This window comes from Cetorhinus maximus, chromosome 12, assembly GCF_964194155.1.
Source record: "Cetorhinus maximus chromosome 12, sCetMax3.hap1.1, whole genome shotgun sequence".
Lineage (NCBI taxonomy): Eukaryota > Metazoa > Chordata > Chondrichthyes > Lamniformes > Cetorhinidae > Cetorhinus > Cetorhinus maximus.
The window spans coordinates 29,796,678-29,823,942 of NC_135890.1; the positions used below are offsets into that span (position 1 = coordinate 29,796,678).

The following is a 27,265-nucleotide window of genomic DNA, read 5'->3' on the forward strand; positions in this document are numbered from 1 at the left end:
ATGTAGGTATTTAGAAGGACCTGATGGCCTTGTATGCAAATCACTGAAAGGTTGCAGGCAGGTACAACAAGCAATTGGGAAAACAAATGGTTGTTAGCTTTTATTACAAATGGATTGCAGTCTAGGAGTAAAGAAATCTTACTGCAATTATGTAGGGCCTTGGTGAGACCACAGCTGGAGTACTGTGTACAATTGGTCTCCTTACCTAAGGAAGGATATACCTGCCCTAGACAGAGTACAATGAAGGTTCATTAGATGGATTCTGGGATGAGGGGATTGTCCTGTGAGGAGTGATTGAGCAGACTAGGCCCATATTTCCTGGGGCTTAGACGAATGAGAGGTGATTTCAATTAAACATTAAAAAATGCTTAAGAGATTGACAAGGTAGAGGCTAGGAAGATATTCCCCTGGCAGTGACGTCTAGAGCTAGGGGGTCAGTGTCAGGATAAAGGGTAATTGTTCAGTGCTGGGATGAGGAGAAATTTCTTCTCTAATAGGGTGGAATTCTCTGCCCAGAGGGCTGTGGTTACTCAGTCGTTCAGTATATTCAAATCAGGTATCGATCAATCTTTAGGCACTATGGATGCAAATAGCAGAAGTAGAAGATTAGCCTCAATCTTGTTGAATGGCAAAGCTGGGTTGAAGGGTGAAATGGCTGACTCTTGTTCCTATTTCTTACGTTTTTGTGAATTGTGCAGTGATGTCTTAGAACTTAAGCAATTGACCTTCTATAACCACAACAATCTTCCTTCGTCACAGGTCTGAATCTAGCCACTGGAGAGCACCCTCCTCACCAATTCTGCCTTCATTTCAGTTTAATGAGGTCTCCTCGGTTCCACACTCAGGTGGATGCTGCTTTGATGGCAAGGGCAGTCACGCTCATCTCATTTCCGGAATTCAGCTCTGGTGTCAGAACATGTGAATGTCGGAGCTGGGACTGATGGGGATTGGTAAATGCCTGCAGAAGCTAGCACTGCACTATACAGAGGTCTGCAGTTATATTTTGATGCTGCATACTGTGTTGAGTGACATATAAGGCAGAAAATTCCCCACATCGGAGGTGGGGTGGGCGGGTTGTGCAGGGGTGGTGGTGGGCGCGAACCCGATCAGGGCCACGCAGCCATTTTACATGGGCGGACCAATTAAGTCCCGCCCAGCGTGATGCTTGCCTGGAATCGCTGAACGCTCCCTGTGTGGGCGGGGGAAGGTTCCCTGAGTTGGGGCCTGCGCTCTTTCATGCATGCGCGTGAAGGAGGACAAAAATCTCCATGAGGTACAGAGGTGCCTCAGGGAGATTTGTTTAAGTTTTAAACATCTAAGTAAAGAAACTAAAAACTTTTAAAACATGTCCCATCATGTGACAGTGTCACATGAGCTGGGACATGTCAATGAATATTTTTTTAAAATGTTATTGAATTTTTAAACACTTCATGAAACCTGTGGATGAGGTTCCATGAAAAATGCGAAGGCCGCAAGGGCTCTTCACCTGCCCGCCAACTTTAAGGTTGGACGGGCAGCTCATTTAATTATTTCAATTAGTTTTTAACAGGCCTTAATAGGCCTTTGACAGTTCGACAATGCGCCCATGGAACTGAAAATCTAAATGACGCGCGGTGACGTTGGGACGCCCGCCCGACATCACCATGCGTCATTTTACATGTTGGTGAGCGGGCCCCGCGTCCATTCGCCAACCCGAAAATTCTACCCCTAGTGTGGAAGTCTGTCGTCTTCAAATATCTTTCATTACGATGTCAATAAAATATATTGAGCTTCTTAAATGAAATGCAAATTTGCGAATAATCTCCTTGTAAGGTTATTTTGTGAACTAAGTAAAACATATAGGTCTATGCCTTCAGAGAAATTAAATCTGTTCCATGGGCAGGCAATGTCTTAGAACTGAGGCGACATTATAATTGCTATCAACAATTTTAATTCACTTACAACGTAGACCGAGCGAAGTCCCGCTGCTGCTCTTGTCTCCGTTTCTGGATCACACACAGACTGAAAATCATAGGATTTGTTAAAGGCGTAGAGCGATGTGTTTAGAAGGCGTCTCATCAGACTTGGATCAATCTCACCGAAGAACTTGCCAATCTGAAACGGCAATTGGAATTGACAAAACGGTTTGACATACTACTCACACCAGATTTTGAAGCCTACTGCTGGGAATTTCCTCAGGGGTCCCCCTGATTGTAAATGTGTTTGAAGATCATCGGAAACCCTGGATAAACTGTGCAAATGGAGTTTCCAAAGTTCTGGCAATCGATGGTGAGAAACTTCAAAGAAATTCCTGATGTACAGGTCAGATGCCTGTTATTGTGCACAAATGGCCAATGTAATTGATATACACATTAACAAAAGATGTCACAAATATTACAAGATACTTCTTTGAAATGGCTTCCAAGGAAACTCTGCAACAAGATAAATAACACACTTTGGCTCCAGTGTTGGCCTACAAAATAACAATGGCTGCACTTATAGCCCCATTGACTAATCCTGCCTTGAAGCAAGTCCTTTAGAGGGTCAATTAATCAGACCAACACACTGAGTTTAACTAGGGAGCTTTGGCCAGGTGGAGAACAAGGTGAGATTGAAACTCACCTGCTGCTGCTGAAATGAGGCCTGGGCTATTTTACGTTACAGGCAGGATGTCAACATGATGCAGCTGATAATCGTACAGCTCAGGGGTCACCTGCTACATAACATAGGCAGCAGTTTCAGGCTCTGAGTGCATCTTGTGGGACTCTTGTATGTGAGAATCTTGTACATGAGAAGGGGGTCTGAGATTGACTTGTGAGTTCCAGAAGAGCACTCTGGTCTCTTCACCCTCACAGAAAGTCCTGTCTGGCCTTCACCTGATCAAAAGCTTTGGTGCCTTCCCCACTTATGCTTCAGTGAAAATTATGTAATTGGGACCCAAAATACACATGTAAAGAAGGACTCAGCTGACTGTGAGTAGATATCCCTGTTGCCTTTGCCAGACTGTGGATTAAAATTCTGGACAGTGGAATCCTGGCAGCTTGTGAGTGAGTAAATAACCTGACCAATTTTAACAGTCCATCCACCTTGTCTCCGCTAGGCAGAGAGAGTCAAAATCCGACTATGGGACCCCAATAAAAATTTGAACGTCCAAAATGGAGCTGATATAGAGTGGTCAAATCAACAATCCTTAAAGGGATTGGTCTAGGCTGCCCAGAAAATGTGAGTCAGTTCTCTTTTGATCAATTTTTGTTGGGCCAGGAAGAACATGAATATTCTTCCTGGTCCTCTAAAAAAAATTGACCTTCAGCTATAGTTCCCGCTAGGTACTACTCCCAGCAAACCACCGCCGCAGCTCCCCCAACCCACTCCAAACACTGTTCCCTAGCCACTGACTTCATCCCTCTCTATGGCAGCTGTCTGAGGCGAAACCAAACTGTTTTCAACCTTGGTATCATATCTGACCCCAAGATGAGCTTCTGGCACATATCCACACCAGCACTAAGACCACATATTTCTTACTTTGTAACATCACCCAACTCTGCCTCAGAGAATCTGCTGCTGAAACTCTCAGCGATGCCTTTGTCAGCTCTAGACGTGACTATTCTAATGCATTCCTGGTAGACTTCCCAAATTTTATCCTCTGTAATTCTGAGGTCATCCAAACTTTACTGCTCCTGTCTTAATTCACACTCCATTCCCCTATCACCAACATGCTTGCTGACCTACGATTAAGCAAATCCTCAATCTTAAAATTCTCAACTTAATTTTCAAATTGTTCCATGGCTTGCCCCTCCCTATCCCGTCCAGCCCCTACAACCCTCTTTAATATCTGAGTTCATCCAATTCTGGCCTCTTGGGCATCACTGTTTTAATCATTCTGCCATTGGTGGTCTTGACTTCAGGTACTAAGACCCTAAGCTTTGGAGTTCCCTCCCTAAACTGCTGTACCGCTCTCCCCTCCTTTAGGACACTCCTAGCACCTATACCTCTTTGAACAAGTTTTTAGTCATTTGCCCTATTTTCTCAGTGGCACGAGGTCAAAATCTGTTCGATAACATTTGTTGTGAAGCAACCTGGGACAGTTTACTATGTTAAAGGTATTATATAAATAGAAGCTGTTGTTATTCACAGCATCCAGCACTACTTTCATAGCTATTGCATTGGATTGATATAATGATTCCTATCTATCGCATGAGTCTCAGAAGAGCACCCTCTACCATACCCAGAGAGGCATATTTATGCCCCACATGAACCATGTCTGTTACCTCTTATTACATTGCTGTTTCTAACTAAGTGCTGATTGGTTATGAACAAGGAACAGTTTTGTACTGCGGTCAATGATCAGGGATGAATTCAAACTCAGTTCCCTAGAGGTGAAAGGACAATGCGCCACCTAACCTTGCCTTCCAAGACTTGTTCTGAACAACATCAGTATTATTGCTACAGAAAACATTCCTGTAAACAGTCCCGTTCTTGTGTTGAAGAAAAACTTGATCACCACCATTAACATAATGCAGGCCATGTAATAATTCAAAGGATTAAAATTGAACAAGGCCAAACAGCATGATAGAATTTACCTTTCCAATATATTCATCCTGGTTTGACATAAGTAGGAACCCACCATCATCCAATATGACACAGTCAAAGTGCTGCAGAGAAAACACCAGCAAGAGTGATTAATATAATCCGAACTGCATAAACATGCATTTATGCAAATTTCTAGGCTCAGGTACAGTTTTTTTCAAAGGCTAATTTCCATTCGTCACTCATCGTCCTCCCAGTTACTGCATAACAATTTTAGTCCGTCATTTGCAAGAAACTTGTGCTGTGGACTCGCATTCACTAGCTTGAGATGCACAAATGACTAACCTCAAGTGTGTAATTTATCCAGTAAAAAATTTAATCCAAATGAAAATCTTTTTTCTCTTTTATAATTATGATTAATCAACAAATTATATTACAAATTTATGCTTGACCAAGTTCATGTGCTAAAAAAGCCAAATACGATTTACAAGTTATGATTTCATATTCAAAATGCACATATCGAAACATTTTCTGACATGGTGACAGGAATATTAATATGTATAATTGCCAGGTGAACTCTATGAGAATCGTGCATGAGGCTCAGTGCATTCAGTTCATGGTGCTCACAATTTTCAAGTCATTAAAGTTAATCAGAAAAAAGTTAATCTACAAATCGGGCACATTGACTTCTAGGTCAATTCTCAGTGCTCCTTTTGAATGGAGTTCACAAAACGTATTCAGTCGCATGATGCTAACTAGCCTCCATTTTTTGGTTTTCCAATCAAGCCAGAGTGGATTCAGGACTTACTCAAAGCTGTCTAATTGGCACAGCTCCTCCACTGGAGAAGTCTCATATCAACAAAGTAATAGCAAATTTGTCTTCTGACCCAACAACACAGATGCGATAAAGATGAGCTCAGTCTTACCTTGCTATTCTTTGTGCAGTCACAGATCCCTCCATAACACTACAACAAAAAACACGCGATTAATACTTGAGAAAATTCTTTGCAATTTAAACTTAAGCTGCTTAAAACATACCTGCTAACCACTGTTGATTGGCATTTGGATGTTTTGGGGTTGATACAAGGAGGATTGAACATGGTTTGAATGCAAGTGGACAGAGACTGGCACATGAGTGGTGGGATTGGATTGGGGGTTGAGGGAGTAGGGGGTAATGGCAGGGCTTTTCTTGTTGAGGGGGAGGGGAGGTGAACGGGAGAGTGAAAAACAAAACAGTGCATTTGGTAAAGGGAGGGTGAATGAACAGGTTTTTTGGGAGAAAGGGGGAAGCAGAATGTGTTAAGCGGGGCAGCTTGAGTCAGTTAGAGAAGTTTTTTTATCTTGATTACAAGACCACAGATAAAGTAAGGCCCTAATATCTCTAGGGAATCATCCAGTCAGTGCATATGCAATGGAGCAAATTCCCTGCTCAACCTTACCCCAAACCCCTAATGCAAGGATGATCCACCCTTATTCTAGAGAAGGTTAGGGGCTGTCAGAAGGTCCCAAAAAGACTCACAACAGCTGAAGCAAGTTCTGCTGAGGCCTTTTAAATGCATAAATGTGGAATTTCCTAGGAGACTCCCCAAGACTTGCCCCTTAGCACAGGCGGAACATACCTCCCATTAGAATTTAAATGCCAAGTTACATTTATATGAAATTCCAGTGTAACCTCACATTCCAACTTCACTGGGAGGAAATGAATCATTCAACCCTCTTGAGCCCCAGGAATTTTGTAGATTAAATATGACATGGAAAATGGTAGGGTGATATTGGAACTGAAGCCAAGAATATGACATGTCAGTTGATAAGTATGGCTTTGTCAATATATTGTCCAAAATATATTTGATTTTAATAAAGGTCATTGTTTCCGAAGAACTTTAAAATTTAGGCAAGCATGCCCACAAGCAATAAACTACCTTTGGGAGTCAATATGATTTGGGAAGGTGTTTGCTCTTACCTTGCTCTTACTTGCTACTTTGGTAAAGTTCTCCATCCAGGCATTTACATCAAGCTTTATTCCAACAACTGCAATCCAATCAGAAACATAACAATCAGCGTCAATGGAGGGGAGGCAGCTGGAATTGTGTTTTCTTTTCCTTCTCTTTCTACTTCGTTTATTTTTTTCCGCTCTCTCCATTATGCTAGACATCATTCTTCAGACAAGGCACAAGACCATCAACGGCGGAGAAGAAAAGAGTTGACGTTTCGAGTCCTCATGACCTTTTCAACAGAAGGGTCATGAGGACTCGAAACGTCAACTCTTTTCTTCTCCGCCGATGCTGCTGGACCTGCTGAGTTTTTCCAGGTAATTCTGTTTTTGTTTTGGATTTCCAGCATCCGCAGTTTTTTGTTTTTATATTTTTAAGACCATCTATCTCTGTCTTACTGTCTATTCAAAGTTACGTGAAAACAGTGCTTTCCATGTTCTTCTTTTCTTGTGAGCCTAACTGGCTGGGATTGGAAATTTATTGAATCATGTATCACCAGTGTGAATCCACAAGCACAAGGATGTGATCGGCGTAGTTTTATTTTTACCTGGGGTTGATTTTCTGAAGTTAACACAGAAATTAGCAGCTCACAATAAAGCTGGAATTAACTGATCCTTGTGGTTTTGGAGAGGCCATCACTGAGCTGGATACCAATCTGCATGAAAATTGTTTCATTTGCTCAGGGACAAAAGAAGTTTGCAATATGCATTCAGACTCCTCTGCAAACACACTGTCAGATAATGATAGGTTTTAACTCTTGAATAAAATCAGCTTGACAACACTGCATAATTTGCAAGCTTAATTTTCTTTTCTATTTAACTCAGGTTCAAGTGACATCATTAAGTTGGTTTAAAAAAATTATAAATCCCTTCTAACAGCACAGCAGAAACACATACACAAATGTGTAGGTCTTAGAGGGGCGGCGGCAGGGGAGGGGGGGGAATAAAAGGTCACTAGCAGAGGTTGCTGTTTTAGTAATGATTATTTGTTAAGGCTTGAGAGCAGTATTTGACTATAATATGGTGGGATAAATGTTCATATATAAATCTTTAGACCAACTATAGAAATGGGGAGGCCAATTTATTGCAGCAATAAAATAAATGACCACACTATCTGTTTTAGTGATGGTGTTTGAGGGATAAATATTGACTGGGACACTTATTTATTATGGCAATTTGGGAAAATGGAGAGAAGGCAGGAAAATAGGATTGAGCAGATAAATGTGTCATGACTAACAAAATACACAACAGGTTCAAAGTGGAAAATTGCTTTCCACAGCTGTTCTAACTGGGGAACAGTTCAAACTGTTTTTGAAAAAAAATCATGCTGCCTCATCTCCATTAGTTGTTTGTTCTAAATGCTGAGGATGGTGTTGGGTTCTACTGTAAGCCTCTACTGCACTGATTCAGTTGCTATGATGGTGGGGGCTTTGTAATTTAAACATCCTTTAGCCTGGAGGGAGGAGGCAGCCAGGGTTTCTATTTCTCATCATTATCCAGTAGCATTCTGCTGGATATTTCCCATAAGGATGGTTACCGAATACAATGTTCAGCTTGGCTGTGATGATGACCACGGAAGAAAACAATTTACTTTGATACAGCAACTCATAGATATACTTTGAGGTGGAGTGAGTCTTGCTTTGTAAGCAACATGGCAGCTCCTTTGCACACAGCAAGATCCCACAAACAGCAAAATGTAGAACAATCAAACGGCATTAACTCCCCAAGCTTATAGAAAATGGCCACTTCACTAAGATAAGGAACTCCTGCCACTACACATGGAAATGTACTGCAAGATGATTTGCTATCTCAGGAAAAGAGTACGATCAAATACAATAAATGTCACTACTTGTCATGTGGCATGTGGTCACAATCCTTAATTCACTACAATTCTCCTGAATAGTTCAATACATTAGCTGATCATTCTAGAAGAAAGAGGAAGACCATTGCATTTGTTCCTGCTTTTCCTAATTGTGTCTGCACTATACAGCCAGATGAACACTCTGTTGAGGCCTTCATTTGGATGTTGTCCATCCATTTGAATGTATCTATAGTATGTACTAATGCCGCGAGCACAGCTTAATGAGCAGACATTAAGGAAATGAATTAAAAGTTTGTGACAGCAGCTGTAGACATCATGCCATTTATGGTTCATTAATTATTCTGGCACTATAAAGAAAAGATCAGCTCTCACTTTAATTAAATGCTAGTATTGTTATTAATGATTAACTTTCAATCAATGGCCCTGGGAACTCCAGATAAACACACTCCTGATTCTAGTCCAAATTCCAAAATCACTCTTCAGAATTCAAGTACACCAATCTCCTTCCCCCTTCAAATCCAGTGTACAGATTTCCAGTGTTCCGGAATAACTCTCATTTCCTCCATTGGAAGGAATTCCAGTGAATCAAATTACCTACCACTTCCTCCAAATTAATTTTCCAAAACCACTTTCCACTCGATCATGCACAGAATTCCAGTTGGCTGATTATGGATTTCACATTAATCTTGAATCTGTTGAGGCATAGGATGGCCTCCTTAGCGCTCCTGAACTAGTCATACAAGAGCAGATTCCTGTGTCCATTTCTTTACACTGGACAATAAAACCATTAGCACCTGGAAATCTGCTCCTGCTGCAGCACCGTTTAATACATTTGTTCAAGAAAACATGCGGACCCAGTTTATTTCAATGTCAAATTGCTTCCATGTCCCCATCATTTAAAAGCAAAATAATAATTTCAACATGCTGACAATTTCCCCAACTGAATCTGTCACAATTAGATTCAGCTTAGGCTTCACTAGACCACACTAGAGTAGGGAAGAGTGAGCAATGTGTTTTGATGCAGAAAGGTAATTTACTGTTGTCAGCATGGTGAGTTTACACTGCAAAAGGCTAAGTGTCGACACAGGAGGGACACAACACTTCAGAATTCCCCTTTTAATGGTTTAATACTATGGTTGATCTTTCTACAAATGGGAGGCCTTTACTTTAGTTTTTGCTGCTTTACTTAGTTGGGTTTGTTCTAATCCAGAAAGCCAGTGGTGAAGGATGAAACTGGAGCCAATCTTTACACACTTTAGGTCAAGTTTTACGAGGGCACTATGTTCCCCACCCCAAATAAAAAGTCAGTTGGGAGACTGCCCACGAAAAAGCTGGCTGCCCAACGGCCATTTTACTCGCAGGGCGAGATTTGGGTGTCCAACCCAATCTGGGGAGGAAGCTCTGCCTTTGAGAGCTGCTGGTAAATCTAATTGGCCCACGGCTCTGTAGTCCCAGCAGTGTCAGGTTCAAGTGGTGGCCATTGCTGGGAATGCAACCAGTTTCCAAAGAAGAGGAGGTTATGGAGGCTGAACTGAAGATACGTCCAGGGTATCAGCTGGCAAGGCCCAGCAAGGAAGGGTGGGAAGGGGGAGGGTTAAGGGGGTATATGCCTCTGATGGGCACAGGAGGCTCCCAAAGCGGGTATCCTCCTTGCCTGACACCAGCCCACCCATTGAAAGCTGCTTGGCCACCTGCTTGTTGTGGGCTTCCCCTAGCCGCTGATAAAATAGCACTTAGTTAACCATTAATTGGCTACTTAAAGGCTTCAAGGCCTCTGCACCCCTGGTAAAATGGGAGACAGGTTGGGAGTGGGTGGGAAGGCAGCAGGCAGGCCACCTCCCCACCCCCACTCCGCCTTCAAATACTCCGGCACGGGAACGTGAAATCCAGCCTTTTAAATTTACTCACAGTTATACCTTACAAGCATACACTCCCTCATCCAACAATCTCAGTTTTAGGGCATGTCTATTCATAGGGGCTCACATGAATACCCACAGCTAATGCCCATCCACCACCTGCATATAATTAAACATAGTTAATATACAATTAACAGGCCCTAAACCCTTCCTACAATCAATCAAGTGACCTTGCACAACACTCTGTTATCCATTTGAACTTTTCTGTGTGCTGCAGGGAACACATCTTATTGAGCAGGCACAAGGGGGCAAATGAAAATCTCAGTCCAATGGGTATTTGCTGCTGTAAACATTTCTCGTTGCTGTACGGTTTGTATTGTGATGTACCTCCAATGACACACTTGTTGTTCTGAACAACCATGAGGTAAAAGAACAAAGTTAAGCACATGCGGATTTGACCTCCACGGCCTGGTACCAGATTATCCCCCAGGCCCTTTTGAACACTTCAGCCGATATATAAACAATGTGTTAGCGTGCATTGAGAAATGAATAGGAATGACTAAAATCATCAACCCACCTGCAGGCTTCAGAAGTTTGCCATCAATTTTAATTTCAACAGCTTTGCTCACCATAATACCAGACTCTACACTGCTCTGTATTCCATCCCAAGTTTCTGAAACAGGAATAAAAGGAAAATAGTGACCATTCTGCTGTTAATAATGACACACTGCCATGTGTAGACACTGTGGGATTTTATTCTTTGGGCACTGTATTTCATCAAGTGTAAAATAACATTTTAGTTCCCATGCTAACTGAACAGTAAAATGTCAGGAACAGCAGACATCACAGGGCAAGCTAAAATACTTTTGCAAAGCTGTCATAAAACACAAACAGCTTCTGGGAAAATATTATGCCTAAAGAAAATCATTGACAGCCCGAAATCTGACAATTAAATCCATGTTGGGATGAGACAAGAGGGAGATAAGGATCTCTGAGATCTTAACTAGAATTATATCATTAATCTGCTCACTTGCTAGGTTTGCCCAGTGGAGAACAGAAGCAATAACACCAGTGCTTCCCCAGAATGATAGACTTTGTGCTGCTGTCTACAAACACTCCATCAAGTGTCACTCACCTCAGCAAGCATGTGGGCAGCATTTTTATAACTAGCCACTCCTAGCACTTGGAGCCATGGCCAAGATTAACTTCAGGCAACTTTCTGACTGTGATTCCTTCAGGTTTTACTGGGGTATAAATTCCCCTTTTGTTGAGTCTGGAGCAAGTTTAGTTTCCAGGTGCAGCAAGAGGGCAAAAAGATGACCAACTCTCTGCCCCCACAGCGGTCCAGTGTTACCAGTTAGGTGAGGCATTATGGTGGTAGTCTCCCACTTTATCTTCCTCATGGTTGGGTGACTCAATGCACAGATAGAGGGAGATGTGAAGACATATCAGGAATGGTAGCACAGTGGTCATGTTACTGGACTAGTAATCCAGGGGCTAGGACTAATTGTCCAGAGATCTCAATTCAAATCCCACAACAATTTAAAATCCAGTTTAAAAAGCTAATATCAGTAAAAGCTGGTAACACCAAGGGTCACAAAAGAACAGCTTCCCTTAGGGGAGGCATTCTGCCATCCTTAACTGGTTTGGCCAACCTTGACTCCAGAGTCACAGAAGTGTGGTTGGCTCTGAGCCCTCTGGAATGGCCCAGCAAGCCACTCAGTTAAGGAATAGGCAATAGATGATCACCAGTGACACCCATATCCTCTGAACGATTAAAGAAAAAGCAATGCACTGTGGCCTGCACCTACAGACTGAAGATTTTGAAGGCCTCTCGCGCTACAGCATCTGAGCTCCTGTTTCCTGCCCTTTGCTGCAACGTTCAGCTCGGGGTAGGAGTGTGTCTGGGTCAAGCCTCCTATGGGCGCAGTGCACCTCAGCAGGCGGCCCAGGGACAATCAAACCTATTTTCTTTCCCCAAATTTCTCACCCCTCGCCTGCAAGTGCTCTTATTTGTTGGTGTACACTGGTCCACTGGTGCCAGAAGCTTTCAAGTGCCAATTCCAAGTGGCCATTTTACATTTGTGAGCTGGGTCAAGGAATATCAGCCAGATAGTTAACCATAAGGTGCGTCCCTGCTGAGCCTGATATTGTGCTCACACGTGTACTCTTTATACAGGTTCAACAGAGAGTGATTAAGGACAGCAATCTGCCATCTTATTCATTCTCAGAATGTGGGCATCACTGGCAAGACCAGCATTTATTAGCCAGGAGGCCAGGGTTTATTGCACTTAGCTTTGTACCCTATTGAAGTGCTAAATGAAAACATCGCGATTGCTTCTTTGGCTGAGATTAGTTCACTCTTCTTCCAAAAAATAGATTAAGGATTAACCCTAATGTTTGAATTGATCTGACTTCAGTATGTATGACTGAGCTGCATTGTATAATGGTTGAGTGAGAAGCTTTCTTATCGGCAAGTAATGGTGCCAGTCAAAAGAGAGCCTCACACCAACAATGCAGGCGCTGCAGGCAGGTGAAGGATTTAAATTGACCACTTTGCTAATCCACTGGAGTCTTGATAAGAGTTTAGCTCAGTGGATTGTGGATTGAGAAGGTTGTGGGGTCAAACCACACTGCATGACTTGAACACATAACCTAAACTGATACTTCAGTGTATTACCGAGGGGTTGATACATTTTCAGAGCTTCAGCCTTTCAGCTGAAGTGTTAAATTTGAGGCCCAGTCTCATTTTTCAGGTGGATACAAAAAATCCAAAAGCACTTTTTGAAAGAAGAGCTGCCCAAGCAATATTCATCCTTCAATCAATTTCTCTGAAACAGGTTATCTGGTTATTAGTCTCATTCCTTATTTTTAAAGGTTTGTGCAAATTGTCTGCCACATGTTCCTATAGATGGGACAACAGTGACTATACTTCAGAAGTGATTGGGTGCTGCAACTTGGCATGTCTTGGGACTGTTCAAAAACAAGTTGACTGTATTTCAGGAACACCACGATGCTGCTCGTATTTGAGAAGTGTTAAAGTGAATTATAGAATTACAACAGGGAAATCGTTCTTTCGGTCCAACAAATCCATGTTAGCGTGTATCCTCCACAAGAACAATGCTCCTAATCCCATGTGTCTGCTCTGTTCCCATATCCATTTATTTCTAGGCTTAGGGCTCGATTTTAACTCTAAGTGAATGGGTCTTGAGTGAGTTAAAACCTCCCTCCAGTCTCTGCTTCAATCGCTAATGCTTGCAGTGTATTCTATAGTTATATAACCAATCCCATTTATTGCTATGAGAGTCAGATCGCGTATACCAGGGGCAGAATATGTTTGTCCTTTGGGCGGGCGCATGCCCGACTTGAATGGGAGTGAAGTAGTGCACGATGATGTCGGGCAAGTGCCCCAATGTCATCACGCACGCTCGTGATCTTTTGGTCAGTGGGCACGCTCGAGAGGCGGCAGTGCGACAACTAAGAGGCCTAGTAAGGCCCTTAAGTAATTAATTAAGCTGCATTTTTTGATGCCCGCTCAACCGCTCAGTTGGCAAGCAGGCGAATAAGCCAGGCGGCCTTCGCATTTTTAAAGAAACCTCATCCATGGGCAGGATGAGGCTACCAACGCTTACTAAAAAAAAAAACAAAAAAAAAATGTTTAACATCCTTTTTCACATGTCCCTCTTCATGTGACTGAGTCACATGTGGGGACATGTTTATCTCATGTGTTAAAAGTTTAGTTTTGTATTTAAAATCCGTCAGCTCCCTGAGGCAGCTCTGTGCCTCCAGGGAGTGGTCAGTGTGCGCATGCGCACACCTCAGCGCTTGTGCTCCTTCCGCCCCCACCCCGGCAGTGCTGAGGCTCCCAGGGCGTTTTCCATGCTGGCTGGCCGTTGATTGGCTGGCCAGACAGCATGAAATCGCGGTCGGAGCCTGATCGCGGATGGCGTTCAGTTTCACGGCCGCTCCTGGGCCGGCCGGGCGAGGGAAAAACTCTGCCCCAGGTAAGAGGGAAACATTAAGCAGCTTTTATGAAAATAATGAGGTCAATTTTAACCACCCCACCTGACTCTCAATCATTCAGATAGGAGGAGGTGTGGTGGGGGAGGCTTAAAATCAGCTGAGCCGATCAGCGGCCTGACAACGTTCTAGCTTCACTGAGTTTGACGCAGGTCAAAGCCACCGCTAGATGCTGGCAGGGGCCTAAATTTAAAGCTAAGAGTGGTAGCCTGATGATGCAATTGGCACCGCGTCCCCGTTTTAATTCATGGATTCAGGAGGCCAGCACAGTCAATTCTACTGGGGCATGAATTTGAGGAGTAGCCAGAAGGAGCCATTGTAAGTTCAGGAATATTCCTTTTATGCAGAATTGTTGCAGGCCAGGAGGAGTGAGGATGTTCACCAACGTTTCGTCTAAGGTGCACGGCTGCACAGCAACTCAAAGAGTCCCCATGCAGGACATGTATAACCGGCACCTTTAAAATCACCATGCATGCACAGCCGCTCAGAACAAATTCAAGGGAGTGTGGACTTAAAGAAATCGCCTGCGCACTTGGGAGAAAAAATTCAAGGGAACATTAGTGCTCAGCTCGTGGTCTCCACAACCCCAGCTGCCATTTGCTCTGCAAACCATCCCTTTGGGCACTTACCTTACACTGGGGTGCATTCTCTTAGGACCCTGTTTCCCACAACGAATCCCACTCCTATGCGTGGCTCAAACAACATTCCTGCCAGCTTCACATAGGAGGCAGTTTTAAAAAGTTTAAATTAGGCCTAGCTGTTACAATCAACATGCTTCCACAGTAATGACTCCAATTTCCAACTGTGACTGGTAAAGATTCCCTATTGAATACAGCACGGTAAATCTTACTGTTGATGTAAGGTGCAGTGAAGATGTAAATATTGTTGTTTAGGCTCCTTTTGTAGTAACTTGCTTCATATGTCTCTGGATTTTCTGTCCATTCTTCTCCAGCACTGGAAAGGAAATAATATTTGAGAAATAATGAGAATCATATTTCAACCTGCTCTAAAGCAAATATTGAAAATGTTCTAAACCCATGATCTTCTCCATGGAGTTATGAAAGAGAAGGAGAATATTGCAAATACAGAATGCTTCTCAATTAAATTGCAGATTAAATGCCTCAAAGCTCTCATCACTGGGTTAAACAGGTTTTTAAAATTAATTCTTGGGATGTGACCGTCGCTGGCTAGGCCACCATTTATTGCCCATCCCTAGTTGCCCTTGAGAAGGTGGTGGTGAGCTGCCTTCTTGAACCGCTGCAGTCCATGTGGCATAGGTACGACCACAGTGCTGTTAGGAAGGGAGTTCCAGGATTTCAACCCAGCGACAGTGAATTAGGAATGGTGATTTAGTTCATGGTTAGGATGGTGAGTGAGTTAAATGGAGGGGAAATTACAAGTGATGGTGTTTCAAGTGTCTGCTGCCCTTGAACTTCTAGGTGGTAGAGGTCAATACAAACATATATACAAACTTACAAATAGGAGGATAAGTAGGCCCCTCAAGCCATTTCCGCCATTTGATAAGATCATGGCTGACCTGTTGTGGCTTCAACTCTATTTTGGTCACTAGTTGAGGAGTCTTGGCGAATTGCTGCAGTGTATCTTGTAGATTACACACACTAATGCCATTGTGTGCCAGTGGTGGAGGGAGCGAATGTTTAAGATCAGGTGCGAATCAAGTGAGTTGCTTTGTCCTGGATGGTGTTGAGCTTCTTGAGCATTGTTGGAGCTGCCCACATCCAGGCAAGTGGAGAGTATTCCATCACTCTCTTGACCTGAGCATTTGTAGATGGTGGACAGGCTTTGGGGAGTCTGCAGGTGAGTTACTCGCCTCAGAATTCTCAATCTCTGACCTGCTCTTGTAGCCACAGCCTTTATATGGCAGGTCCAGTTCAGTTTCTGGTCAGTGGTAGCCAGGATGTTGATGGTGGGTGATTCAGTGATGGTAATGCCGTTGAATATCAAGGGGAGATGGACTAGATTCTCTCTTGTTCAAAATAGCCATTGCCTAGCATGTGTGGCATAAAAGTTATTACCACTTGTTATAAAACTCTGTTTAATATCAAAAAATTACTTTGTTTATTCAGTGGGTTGAAGCCACAGAATAAGTTTTAAAAAGCTTCAAGTAACTTAAGAAGCAGGTCTCAAAATGGCTGAATATCTACAAATCTACACCTTGCAATTCACAAAGCTATCAAAATGGAGTTAGGCTTTCTGGTTGTAGCCCACCAAGCACAATTACCTTAAATAAGTGTGAAGTACTACCTCCTGAACTACTCAAAGACATTCAGATATAATCTAATTATTCAGGTCGGTGAGGACCAAAGTGTTAAACTCAATCACTTCTGACAATGGACCCCAACTGAGAAGAGGGCCTGGCCGACCATTTTAATCTAATCATTTTAAACAATGGATTTGGAATGAACTTGTTATGACCATATTTGGTAACTGGCTAATTTGTGAAGGAAGGTCATGTGACAGGAAGCTAGCCCTTTGTGTAAAAAGATCAGGGCCAGAGACCAAAATGACATTGAGTGGGCAATAGCAAGAAAAGGACTCGTCGTCCCTCGCTTTCTCTCCAGCCAGCCTGCAAGCTTGTGTCCTGCCTGCATCTGACCAGCCAAACAGTACAGGTAGTGTCTTCAACGTAAACCAAACAGCTGCTGACTTCAGAGGAACAGACAGAGATTGTTCGCCATGTCTTTAAAATGATCTCAATACAGAATTCAGCAAAAAGCACCGAACACAGCCTGAAACCAACCAAAGCATCAATCTACAGGACCTGTATATGATTGACTTTCTTTTAGCACACTCTTATACATTTTAACCTGCTTTATAACTTACATGTGGTGTGCTTTTTTATTACTTTTTTATAGATCAGATGTAAAGCACAATAAATACTTTTCTTTTAAATCTTGCAAGAAAACCTGTGTGTGTGTGTGTGTGTGTGATTTACAGTCACAGCACTTAAATTATTAAACACTCATTGAATTGGCAGCAAATTCTTTTTAAAAATGCCTGCTGTGGTCAACTGAGAGGTAGAAAGAGAGGGTGGGGGGCATTCTACCACTCCTCACCTGGCTGTGACACCACTTATCAGCCCAAGCCTGAATGTTGTCCAGGTTTTGCTGCATGTGGGCAGCGATTGCTTCATTATCTGAGGAGTTGTGAATGGCACTGAACACAGTGCAATGATCAGCAAACATCCCAACTTCTGACCTTATGCTGAAGGGCATGTCAATAATGAAGCAGCTGAAGATGGTTGGACTGATGACACTAGCACTGCAGCAATGTCCTGGAGTTGAGATGATTGGCCTCCAAAAACTACAACCATTTTCCTTTGTGTTAGGTATGACTCCGACCAGTGGAAAGTTTTCCCCCGATTCCCATCAATTTTACTAGGGTTCCTTGAGGCCTAGGAGGATCTGCTACATCCATCAAATTGATCAATCAGCAATAACTTTGATTTTCAGGACAAACGGCCAAGAATCCAATCAGATCCTGGGACTTATCTAGTAGGACTGCCGGACCACAGTTGGTGGGACATAACTCATTTCTTCCAGGATTTTGTCCCATGTGAGAATCCCAGTGATGCTCTGAAGCATGGGGGGTAATGAAAGCAAATTGTTCATCTACCTCCACACATCAAGTCAACATGTCTGGTTTCCCAGACAACCTTTGGAATTTCGCCTACTACAACCTTTATAAGGCCTCAAAGAAATTCTTGCCAGCTCAAAACTCTTGCAAGTCCAGTTGAAGGCCCATGGACCCCCAGACTCCATCAGTAATCAATCTCGAAAGAGATCAAATACCATCAACTGGAGGCCTGCTTGCATCATAAGGAAAGGAAGAAAATAGCTTTTTTCCTAAAGATCAATGCCCAAAGCCTTTCTTCTTCCTATGGAGCATCACGGCACCACTCTGTGGTTCCTATTGGTGCATCAGGAGAGTTGTTATTGATGCACTGTTATCAGTTTAAGCTGCCCACCCAGAATTTGGAAATGACCAAACCCTGGAACCTGGGACAGGATTTGGGCCCTCTCACTTTGGCCTGCTGTGCTAAATTTCATCCCTATTAGAATTTTGAGCCTAAAATGCCTCCATTGGTAGAACATGGAGATTCCAATTGAACCACAGGCAACATTGTCTTTGTACTGGCACTCTACCAATGATGCGATTAGAAGGGTTTGTAAGCGAATTCAAGAAGAGCAAAGAGTTTAAACATGTGTGGAATTCCTCTTCTGCCTCCAATCTGAACAGAGTTTGATTGTAAACACGGGAAAAGAACAGCATCACATCACAGTTAAGAGTAGTAAACAACAAAGGACAACAATGGATCAAAAACAAATTATGTGGTAGTGGTGATAAATGCACTAAATAATAAACAGAAGGGTTAATGTGTCTGTTTTAATATTGCACAGTGCAATGTCAACCTTCAGTGGCATGTGATAATGAATGCCAGACATTATTGTCTGTGTAGTGATGGGGAATCCAAATGTGAATTTAATAGGTTATAGTTTATCCCACGATGTCAGCCCTGTTCATTAATGTTTCGGAGAGTTGATTCCTTCATTCCACATTCAAGTTTAACTAACTGGCGCTCACACTGCCTTCTGCTGTTCCAGGACCAATCTTCACTACACCAAATTGTTTGCGGCCTATTTCTTTATCAGGTTAATTTGCGAACACCTCAGAATACCAGGTGAATTTGGTTCGAGATGATTTAACAAGACAACCTAATCATCACTTGTTTTATAGCCCCCTTATCATGCTGACTAGAAATTATCATTGATTTTGTTGATCGTAAGTTACCAAGTGAGTCTGCAGATGGACTTTATTCTCACGATGAAAATTTGAAATATTTTAACCAAATTTTAACCAAATAAATTTTAACTATTTTAACCATTTTAATTTTAACCAAAAAAAATCAGCTGGGTTTATGTCGGGTGGGTTAAAGCCTTAAGAATCAGATTCCTGACCCAAGCCTGCGTCCAGGCAGCCTAGATCTGATCTGAACTGAGAAGGTGGGCAGCAGACCAACCTGCACCAGAAGGTAAGTTGGTAATTTAAATATGATAATGAGGCTTGAAGCTCATTGTTATTCAGATTTTTAATTTTAACTGTTGTCGGCTGGAGTTTCCTGAGCCTTGGAGGCGAGGGCGGGTCCGGGAGGTGAGGGCGGGTCCGGGAGGTGAGGGCGGATCCGGGAGGCGAGGGCGGGTCCGGGAGGCGAGGGCGGATCCGGGAGGCGAGGGTGGATCCGGGAGGCGAGGGCGGGTCCGGGAGGCGAGGGCGGGTCCGGGAGGCGAGGGTGGGTCCGGGAGGCGAGGGCGGATCCGGGAGGCGAGGGCGGATCCGGGAGGCGAGGGCGGATCCGGGAGGCGAGGGCGGATCCGGGAGGCGAGGGCGGATCCGGGAGGTGAGGGTGGATCCGGGAGGTGAGGGTGGGTCCGGGAGGCGAGGGTGGATCCGGGAGGCGAGGGCGGATCCGGGAGGCGAGGGCGGATCCGGGAGGCGAGGGCGGATCCGGGAGGCGAGGGTGGATCCGGGAGGCGAGGGTGGATCCAGGAGGCGAGGGTGGATCCGGGAGGTGAGGGTGGATCCGGGAGGTGAGGGTGGATCCGGGAGGTGAGGGCGGGTCCGGGAGGCGGGTCCGGGAGGTGAGGGTGGATCCGGGAGGCGAGGGCGGGTCCGGGAGGCGAGGGCGGGTCCGGGAGGCGAGGGCAGGTCCGGGAGGCGAGGGCGGGTCCGGGAGGCGAGGGTGGATCCGGGAGGCGAGGGCAGGTCCGGGAGGCGAGGGCGGGTCCGGGAGGCGAGGGCGGGTCCGGGAGGCGAGGGCGGGTCCGGGAGGCGAGGGCGGGTGCGGGAGGCGAGGGTGGATCCGGGAGGCGAGGGCAGGTCCGGGAGGCGAGGGCGGGTCCGGGAGGCGAGGGCGGGTCCGGGAGGCGAGGGCGGGTCCGGGAGGTGAGGGCGGGTCCGGGAGGCGAGGGCGGGTCCGGGAGGCGAGGGCGGGTGCGGGAGGCGAGGGCGGGTGGCGAGGGTGGATCCGGGAGGCGAGGGCGGGTCCGGGAGGCGAGGGCGGATCCGGGAGGCGAGGGCGGGTCCGGGAGGCGAGGGCGGGTGCGGGAGGCGAGGGCGGGTCCGGGAGGCGAGGGTGGATCCGGGAGGCGAGGGCGGGTCCGGGAGGCGAGGGCGGGTGCGGGAGGCGAGGGCGGGTGGCGAGGGTGGATCCGGGAGGCGAGGGCGGGTCCGGGAGGCGAGGGCGGGTCCGGGAGGCGAGGGCGGGTCCGGGAGGCGAGGGCGAGTGCGGGAGGCGAGGGCGGGTCCGGGAGGCGAGGGCGGGTCCGGGAGGCGAGGGCGGGTGCGGGAGGCGAGGGTGGGTCCGGGAGGCGAGGGTGGATCCGGGAGGCGAGGGCGGGTCCGGGAGACGAGGGCGGGTCCGGGAGGCGAGGGCGGGTGCGGGAGGCGAGGGCGGGTGCAGGAGGCGAGGGCGGGTGCGGGAGGCGAGGGCGGGTCCGGGAGGCGAGGGCGGGTCCGGGAGGCGAGGGCAGGTCCGGGAGGCGAGGGCGGGTGCGGGAGGCGAGGGCGGGTGCGGGAGGCGAGGGCGGGTCCGGGAGGCGAGGGCGGGTCCGGGAGGCGAGGGCAGGTCCGGGAGGCGAGGGCGGGTGCGGGAGGCGAGGGCGGGTGCAGGAGGTAGGGGCGGATCCAGGAGGCGAGGGCGGGTCCGGGAGGCGAGGGCGGGTGCAGGAGGTAGGGGCGGATCCAGGAGGCGAGGGCGGGTCCGGGAGGCGAGGGCGGGTGCGGGAGGCGAGGGCGGGTCCGGGAGGCGAGGGCGGGTCCGGGAGGCGAGGGCGGGTCCGGGAGGCGAGGGCGGGTGCAGGAGGTAGGGGCGGATCCAGGAGGCGAGAGCTTTTACACCAATCTTCTGGATCCAGCTGGCTACTTAAGCAACCCCTGTTAGGGGGCAGGACTATTCCCCCTCCCTTGGCCTTTTCCACAAAGCCTCCGATTTCTGCACAGCCAAGGCTTCGCAGTTCTCTTCCCAGCTCTCAGACCTTCCCACCAACAGCCCCGTGCCAGAACACTGAGATGGGCCCCACGCTCCGGAATGCCACCGCCCAACCCGGGCTAAACCTCAATCCTAACTCCTAACCTGTAATTAGCTGGTATGAACTCACAAACAATCCAAAGACAGGCACCGTTCATTGAAAAAGTCCTACCTTTTGGGGTAAATCCTTGTAATTCCACCGTCAGTTGCTACGAATCTAGCAAGAACTCCTGCCCTATTTTACAAAAAAAACGTTACTTTATTAGGGTGGCATCACAGACCTTTCCTACATATACCGGCATTGGGATTCTTTTTCCCACTCTGGTTTCTCGAGCGGGGGCTGAATTTTCTGTCTGATGCTATGGCGGCAGGATACCATTAGAGAGGGACCACCACACGTCCCACTCTGGTACCCCTCATCATTGCCCACTTGCTGCAGTGAAAGATTTTTAAATATTTTGCAAGCACTGAGACCCTTAATGGGGCCAGGGGAGCCCACCTCTTGTTGAGGGTGCTGGGTAGGACAGGCAAGCCCCTGGAGCACCTTGCAGTGTGGGCTTGGCGAAGAGTTAAAAAAAAAGGTGGCTGGTTAATTATTGCAGCAGTTTCCCAAATGCGGTCGATCTTTGGTGGACTGCATGAACGTAAATTGGCTTCTAAAAGTTAACCCTTAAAACAACGGTTACCAGGGACATGCGGCCGTCCATTCCGTCCAGTGTGACCGAAATGTGTCACGTTTTAATCTGCCCACTCACATATGGCTGGTTGGATTAAATATATGACATCAGGACAGAAAATGCTGACGCCATGGAGGGTAAGGTCAAACAGTTAAGACACTTTGCTGTCGAAATTTGGGCTGATGGTGTCAGAGAGGCATTTCATTTTACCTTGAGAAACACTTCTTCAAAATTTAAATAATTACCCTCTTCTGATTCCGTTATCTGTTCTGTCTATCCTCTGTTCTACATTTGCTTGAATGCCTATTCTCGATCTCTGCTCTGTCCCTTCCAGATCACCATCCTCCTCCACCTTGTTCCCTCCCAAATCGACCCCTCAACCTGTCCGAACTGGGCATGATCTGAAGTATCCCAGCAAAATCATTTGTCATTCCCACTCTACCACAGCCCCTGGTATCTCCCTGCTGTATCTCCAGAATCAGAGCAAATTAAAATACTCATGTGGTGAGTGGTGCATTTGGAAGCTTAGCATTCAATGTCTTCAGCAAAATGGGTAAAATTTTCGAGTCGGTGGGCCCGGGAGGAGCCGGGGAACGGACCGCGATTGGCCTCCAACCGGGATTTCACACTGGCTGGCCAATTAATGGTCAGCTAGCACGAAAGGTGCGCTGACAGGCTCAGCACTGCCGGGGTGGGGGGCAGGAGGAGGGCGAGCGCTGGAGGCAGTACGGGCGCTGGGGAGCGTGGAAGGAAAGCTCCCTGAAGGCAGAGAGCTGTCTCAGGGAGCTGACAAATTTAAAATCAGAATGTAATATCAGGAAAAAATATCCACACGTCAGAATGAGACACCTCAACACGTGGATGATGAAAATTTTTTCAAAACATTTTAATCTTTTTTTAAATGAACCACGGAAACCTCATCCCGCCCGCAGATACGGTTTCCTGAAAAATGCAATAGCCGCCTGGCCGATTGGCCCGCCCGCCAACTGTAACGATGGACGGGCAGCGAAAAATCGGTGTCAGTTGCTACTTTAATGCCCTTGATAGGCCTCTTAATTGTCGGCGGGAACACTGCCGATTCTTGCGTGCGCCCGCTAACCGAAATATTGCGCGAGTGCGCGATGATGTCAGGACGCTCGCCTGACGTCATCGCACGCTATTTCACGCTCGAGTGTGTTGGGCACACACCCGCACATCGAATGGAAAGTTCTAACCAATATTTTCCAATGATGAAAATTGTACTACAAAGGGTAATGTTGGATATGATTTTGCAAGGGGAAAGGCAGCAGATGTATGTCAGAATTTATCTGTTTTGGCAGACATTATGTTGTTACATTCTTAGAAAGGCAAAGCTCAATAGCAAGCATCCAGGAAGAAAAAGTGCCTATTAATAAGTAGGTTGAATACCATAGTATGGATTTATTAAAAATGTTACGTCAAAGCACACTTTCTGTCAACATTTTCCATTGTAAATTCTTCTATCAACATTTATAATGGAACCTTCTTGTCATATTGTGATTATACTGCTCCTCCCCAGTGGAGACAATGCACTAGTGTGGTTACAAGGGGCAAATTGAGACAGGCAGTTTTCACAATTAATGTGAACATAGGAATTTGCAATGGAAATAAAAAAGTAAAGACAGAATTTATGACTTTAAAATTGTGCATCTTGTTCCAATTATCCAATTATTTCATTTGTTCCTCTGTTTTATTTGTCTGCTGCTTTTTGTTTCTCTGTAAACTTCTTACATATCCCCTCTCTCCCTTGGCTTATGTCCTTTTTATGTAAGTCTTTTGGGTGGATTTGTTCACCGATTTACTCAATTTGCATCTTTTACCTTTGATAGAAGCGAAGACATAAAACCAAATGGAAGGCAGCATGCCAAAGGTGGGTAATGAGAAACACAGAAAATGTACAGCACAGGCGGAGATCAAATAGCTCATCCTGCCTCTGCCAGTTGTAAAAGAGTTATCCAGCCTAATAACACTTTCCAGCTCTTGCTCCGGAAATACAGCAGGGGCTGTGGTAGAGTGGGAATGATAAAAGGTTTTCTGGGATAGTTCAGATCATGCCCAGTTAGGACAGATTGAGGTTGAGGGGTCGATTTGGGAGGGGACAAAGTGGAGGAGGATGGTGATCTGGAAGGAACAGAGCAGAGATAGAGAATAGGCATTCAACCAAATGTATAACAGAGGATAGATAGAGCGATACAATGGCTGTGGCTAAGGTTCAACTGAGGAAGATGATCTACCATGGCAGGTTTAACTTCTTTTTAAATTTGTGATGTTACATACCGAACATGAACTAGTGTTGGGTATTGGAGCAGTGATATGTGGTTAATGTAGGCCAAAGAGCAATCAGATCCCTACAATGGGCCATTCTAATCATAGTGTCCAAGGGTGATTGATTGCACATGTTTAGGCAACTTTAAAAAAAAATTAAAATATTATTTTCCAGAAATCTGACAGCTAGCACTGAAGGTGCCAGCAACATCACAGTGTTGCAACTACTCGCCGTCTCCCTCTTTGGACAGACGCCCCCAGCAGAGACCAGCGAGCCTGTCTAAAACATGCACATTATCTTTGTCTGAGGAAAATCACCTAGGACCAGAATCACATTCTGTGACAGCCAGCACTCCCAGCCTCTGAAGTTGCAGGATGATTTTGTGTTAATTTCAATTCCAATCTATAATACTGCAATAACACATAACTTTTAATAATATTGAATGCACACATTCCCATTATGTTGACAGGCTTGATAAAGCTCAGCAAAGACATTTCTGCACTTTTTGACTTTTTTTAAATTGCAGCATTTTAGCTATCCATGGTCCAGAACCATAAATGAAAAAGCCCAAGGTTGGACTGGAAGAAAATCCAAACCAAAATCGTAATTTTTAATTTGATTTTGATCTGGACATACAGTTCATTATCTGGGTTTTATACGTGCGTTTTAGTTACATTTGTTTCTGAAATGTAAGGAAGTCATGTCAGCATGACATGGCAAAAGAAAAAAGAACTACTGTGTATACTGTTTGGCTCATTTCGGTTTCCTGAAACTGATCTGAGGTTAACACCAGTATAAAATGAATGAGCAGCTATCGAGTGAACAAATGTACAAAGTTACAGGAGTTGAAATCCATTAAATTTAATAGAAAATGAATTCATTTGTTATGGTTTCAATACAGTTTCGTATCTCAAATAGAACACTTTAAGGCGATATCTTCAATAAAGCAAACTTTCATCTCATCAGCCCTGTCAATTTAGCTTTAGTTTATCATAAGACAATTGTCAAAAAGGAAGTCAAAGAGCATTCAAATATTCTTCATTGAATGATACCTCCTGATAACATACATTCAGTGTCTTGAGTTTGTAGATAGTCATGTTCAGTTCCTGCATTAACCAAGAACAGGCTTCCCTGAAAATTGACACGCTGCCCGCTGTCAAGACTTCATTAGTTAGAGCACAATTTTTTTAATGCAGTTTCTGCAAAATATAGTTGATGCTTCAGTATAATATGAGTTTATATTAATCAAAGGATTTTAATTTAAAACAATGCAAAACAGGAAACAGTATTCCTGTGCCATTCTGGTTCCAATCATCCAATATATTCCTGTGAGAGATTTAGGATCATCTTGCACAAGTTTGGTGACTTGTTGCCATTGTATACTCTGATTAGGCTGGAAGCAGAGCAGTAAATAAATGCTTCATCCCCAGTTATACAAGTTCCAAAAAAAAGAGCCAGTGAATACTTTTGTAAAATTAAGTGTAGTATACAATTTTTAAAAATCTAACACATGCTTAATACTTATCCCACACCACATAACATAAACCAAACTACTTAAATTAATAAGTCTGATTCATTTTCTCTAACTCAACCTTTCTCCCACCCCCAACTTTACTTAATCAGCTCAATTACTGAAATTCATCCTTCAAACTAATTGTTCATGTTACTGAAACACAGTTGTACCGCATTGTACAGCTTGCAAAACACAATCCTATAAACGACAGCTCCCTAAGATGCATCTTTTCATGTCTATATATGTACATGCATGCCTAGGGTATAGATACAAATTCATTGTTTGGTAAGAAATGAGACAAAAGTTTATGTTTTAAACTTTATCACAAGTCAAACCAAATGGAAGTCAGAACTTACGGATTTTGTTTCGTCCAATGGTTTGACACAAGTTCACTTGTAAATCCGGCATCAAGTAACAGGTTATTGATCAGATCAGTTTTGCCTAGAAACAAAAGATAAAAGACTGGTCAGAAAACAAATGCACAGCCGGAAATAGGAGAGAGCAAGTGCTCGAGCAGCATTGCACGAACACAATAACTATTGCTTCTCCTACAACGCTCGTCATTACAGCTTCGGGCCCTATAAAAGTCAGCTCATGGGAATGGTGATCATAGGAATGGTGCTGGACCCTGCATTGTTATTGCCCTGAACTCTTTCCCATATGATGATTAACTATTCACCCCAACATTGTCTCCTTTGTAGCCATGTGATCACAAGAACTTAACATTTTGGCAGGAGCTGGATTAACTCTGGTCATTGTCATTGGCACTAAATTTGTATTTTATTCATTTCTTTCTTTTCTAATTTTTTCCAAGTTATTTTCTACCAGTTCTGTAGTTTATTTTTCTCATCTTCTAGTTCCAATCAAAGACTTGAACACAAAGATCAAGGTTAACATTCCAGTGCAGTACTGAGAGGGTGCTGCATTGTTGGAGGTGCCGTCTTTGGAATGAGATGTTAAAACCGAGGCCCCTGCTGCCCTTTCAGGTGGACATGAAAGACCCTATGGTACAATTTCAAAGAAGAACAGTGAAGTTATCCCTGGTGTCCTGGCTAATAGTTATGCCTCAGTCAACATTAGAAAAGCAGGTTATTTGATCATTATCACATTACCGTTTATGGAAGTTTGTTGTCTGCAAATTGGCTGTCACATTTCTTGGTACAACAGTGGTTGTACTTCAAAAGTGCTTAATTAGCTGTAAAGCACTTTGAGATGTCCAGTGGTCATGAAAAGCACTTTATAAATTTAAGTCTTTCTTTTTCTTTTTATCCCCCAGACCATACTTAAACCAAGAGTACCCTGGTCAACCCAATTGCCTTTTGTGTTTTAAATTGGCCTGTTGAAGGTACACACAAGAGCTGTGGACTGACTATTTATCACTTTTTTCTTTGCAAGAAGCATCTTGCCTTCATGTTGTGGCCACCCTCAATTGGCTAAAACTAAGATTATGGAGAATAATGGGCAAGAATTCATGCTCCACCACCCCACGTTGTAGTAGGCCAGTGCACTGACATACTGGGAAAGATTTTACCAGCCCTGGGTGACGGGA

The 27,265-nt window shown here is 44.8% G+C and overlaps 1 protein-coding gene across 2 annotated transcripts in view; it reads right to left on the bottom strand.

Moving 5' to 3' along the window:
• The window catches only part of LOC144687340 (voltage-dependent calcium channel subunit alpha-2/delta-1-like), a 693,974-nt gene that overhangs the window by 19,966 nt on the left and 646,743 nt on the right, over positions 1–27,265 (bottom strand). For both annotated transcript variants that reach the window (XM_078553326.1, XM_078553325.1), the window contains 8 exons: positions 26,073–26,157; positions 21,415–21,477; positions 15,045–15,148; positions 10,752–10,847; positions 6,467–6,534; positions 5,433–5,471; positions 4,560–4,631; positions 1,942–2,094 (listed from right to left, as the gene is read on the bottom strand). In XM_078553326.1, coding sequence (XP_078409452.1) covers positions 1,942–2,094; positions 4,560–4,631; positions 5,433–5,471; positions 6,467–6,534; positions 10,752–10,847; positions 15,045–15,148; positions 21,415–21,477; positions 26,073–26,157 — 680 coding nt within the window. The remainder of the gene's footprint in view (positions 1–1,941; positions 2,095–4,559; positions 4,632–5,432; positions 5,472–6,466; positions 6,535–10,751; positions 10,848–15,044; positions 15,149–21,414; positions 21,478–26,072; positions 26,158–27,265) is intronic.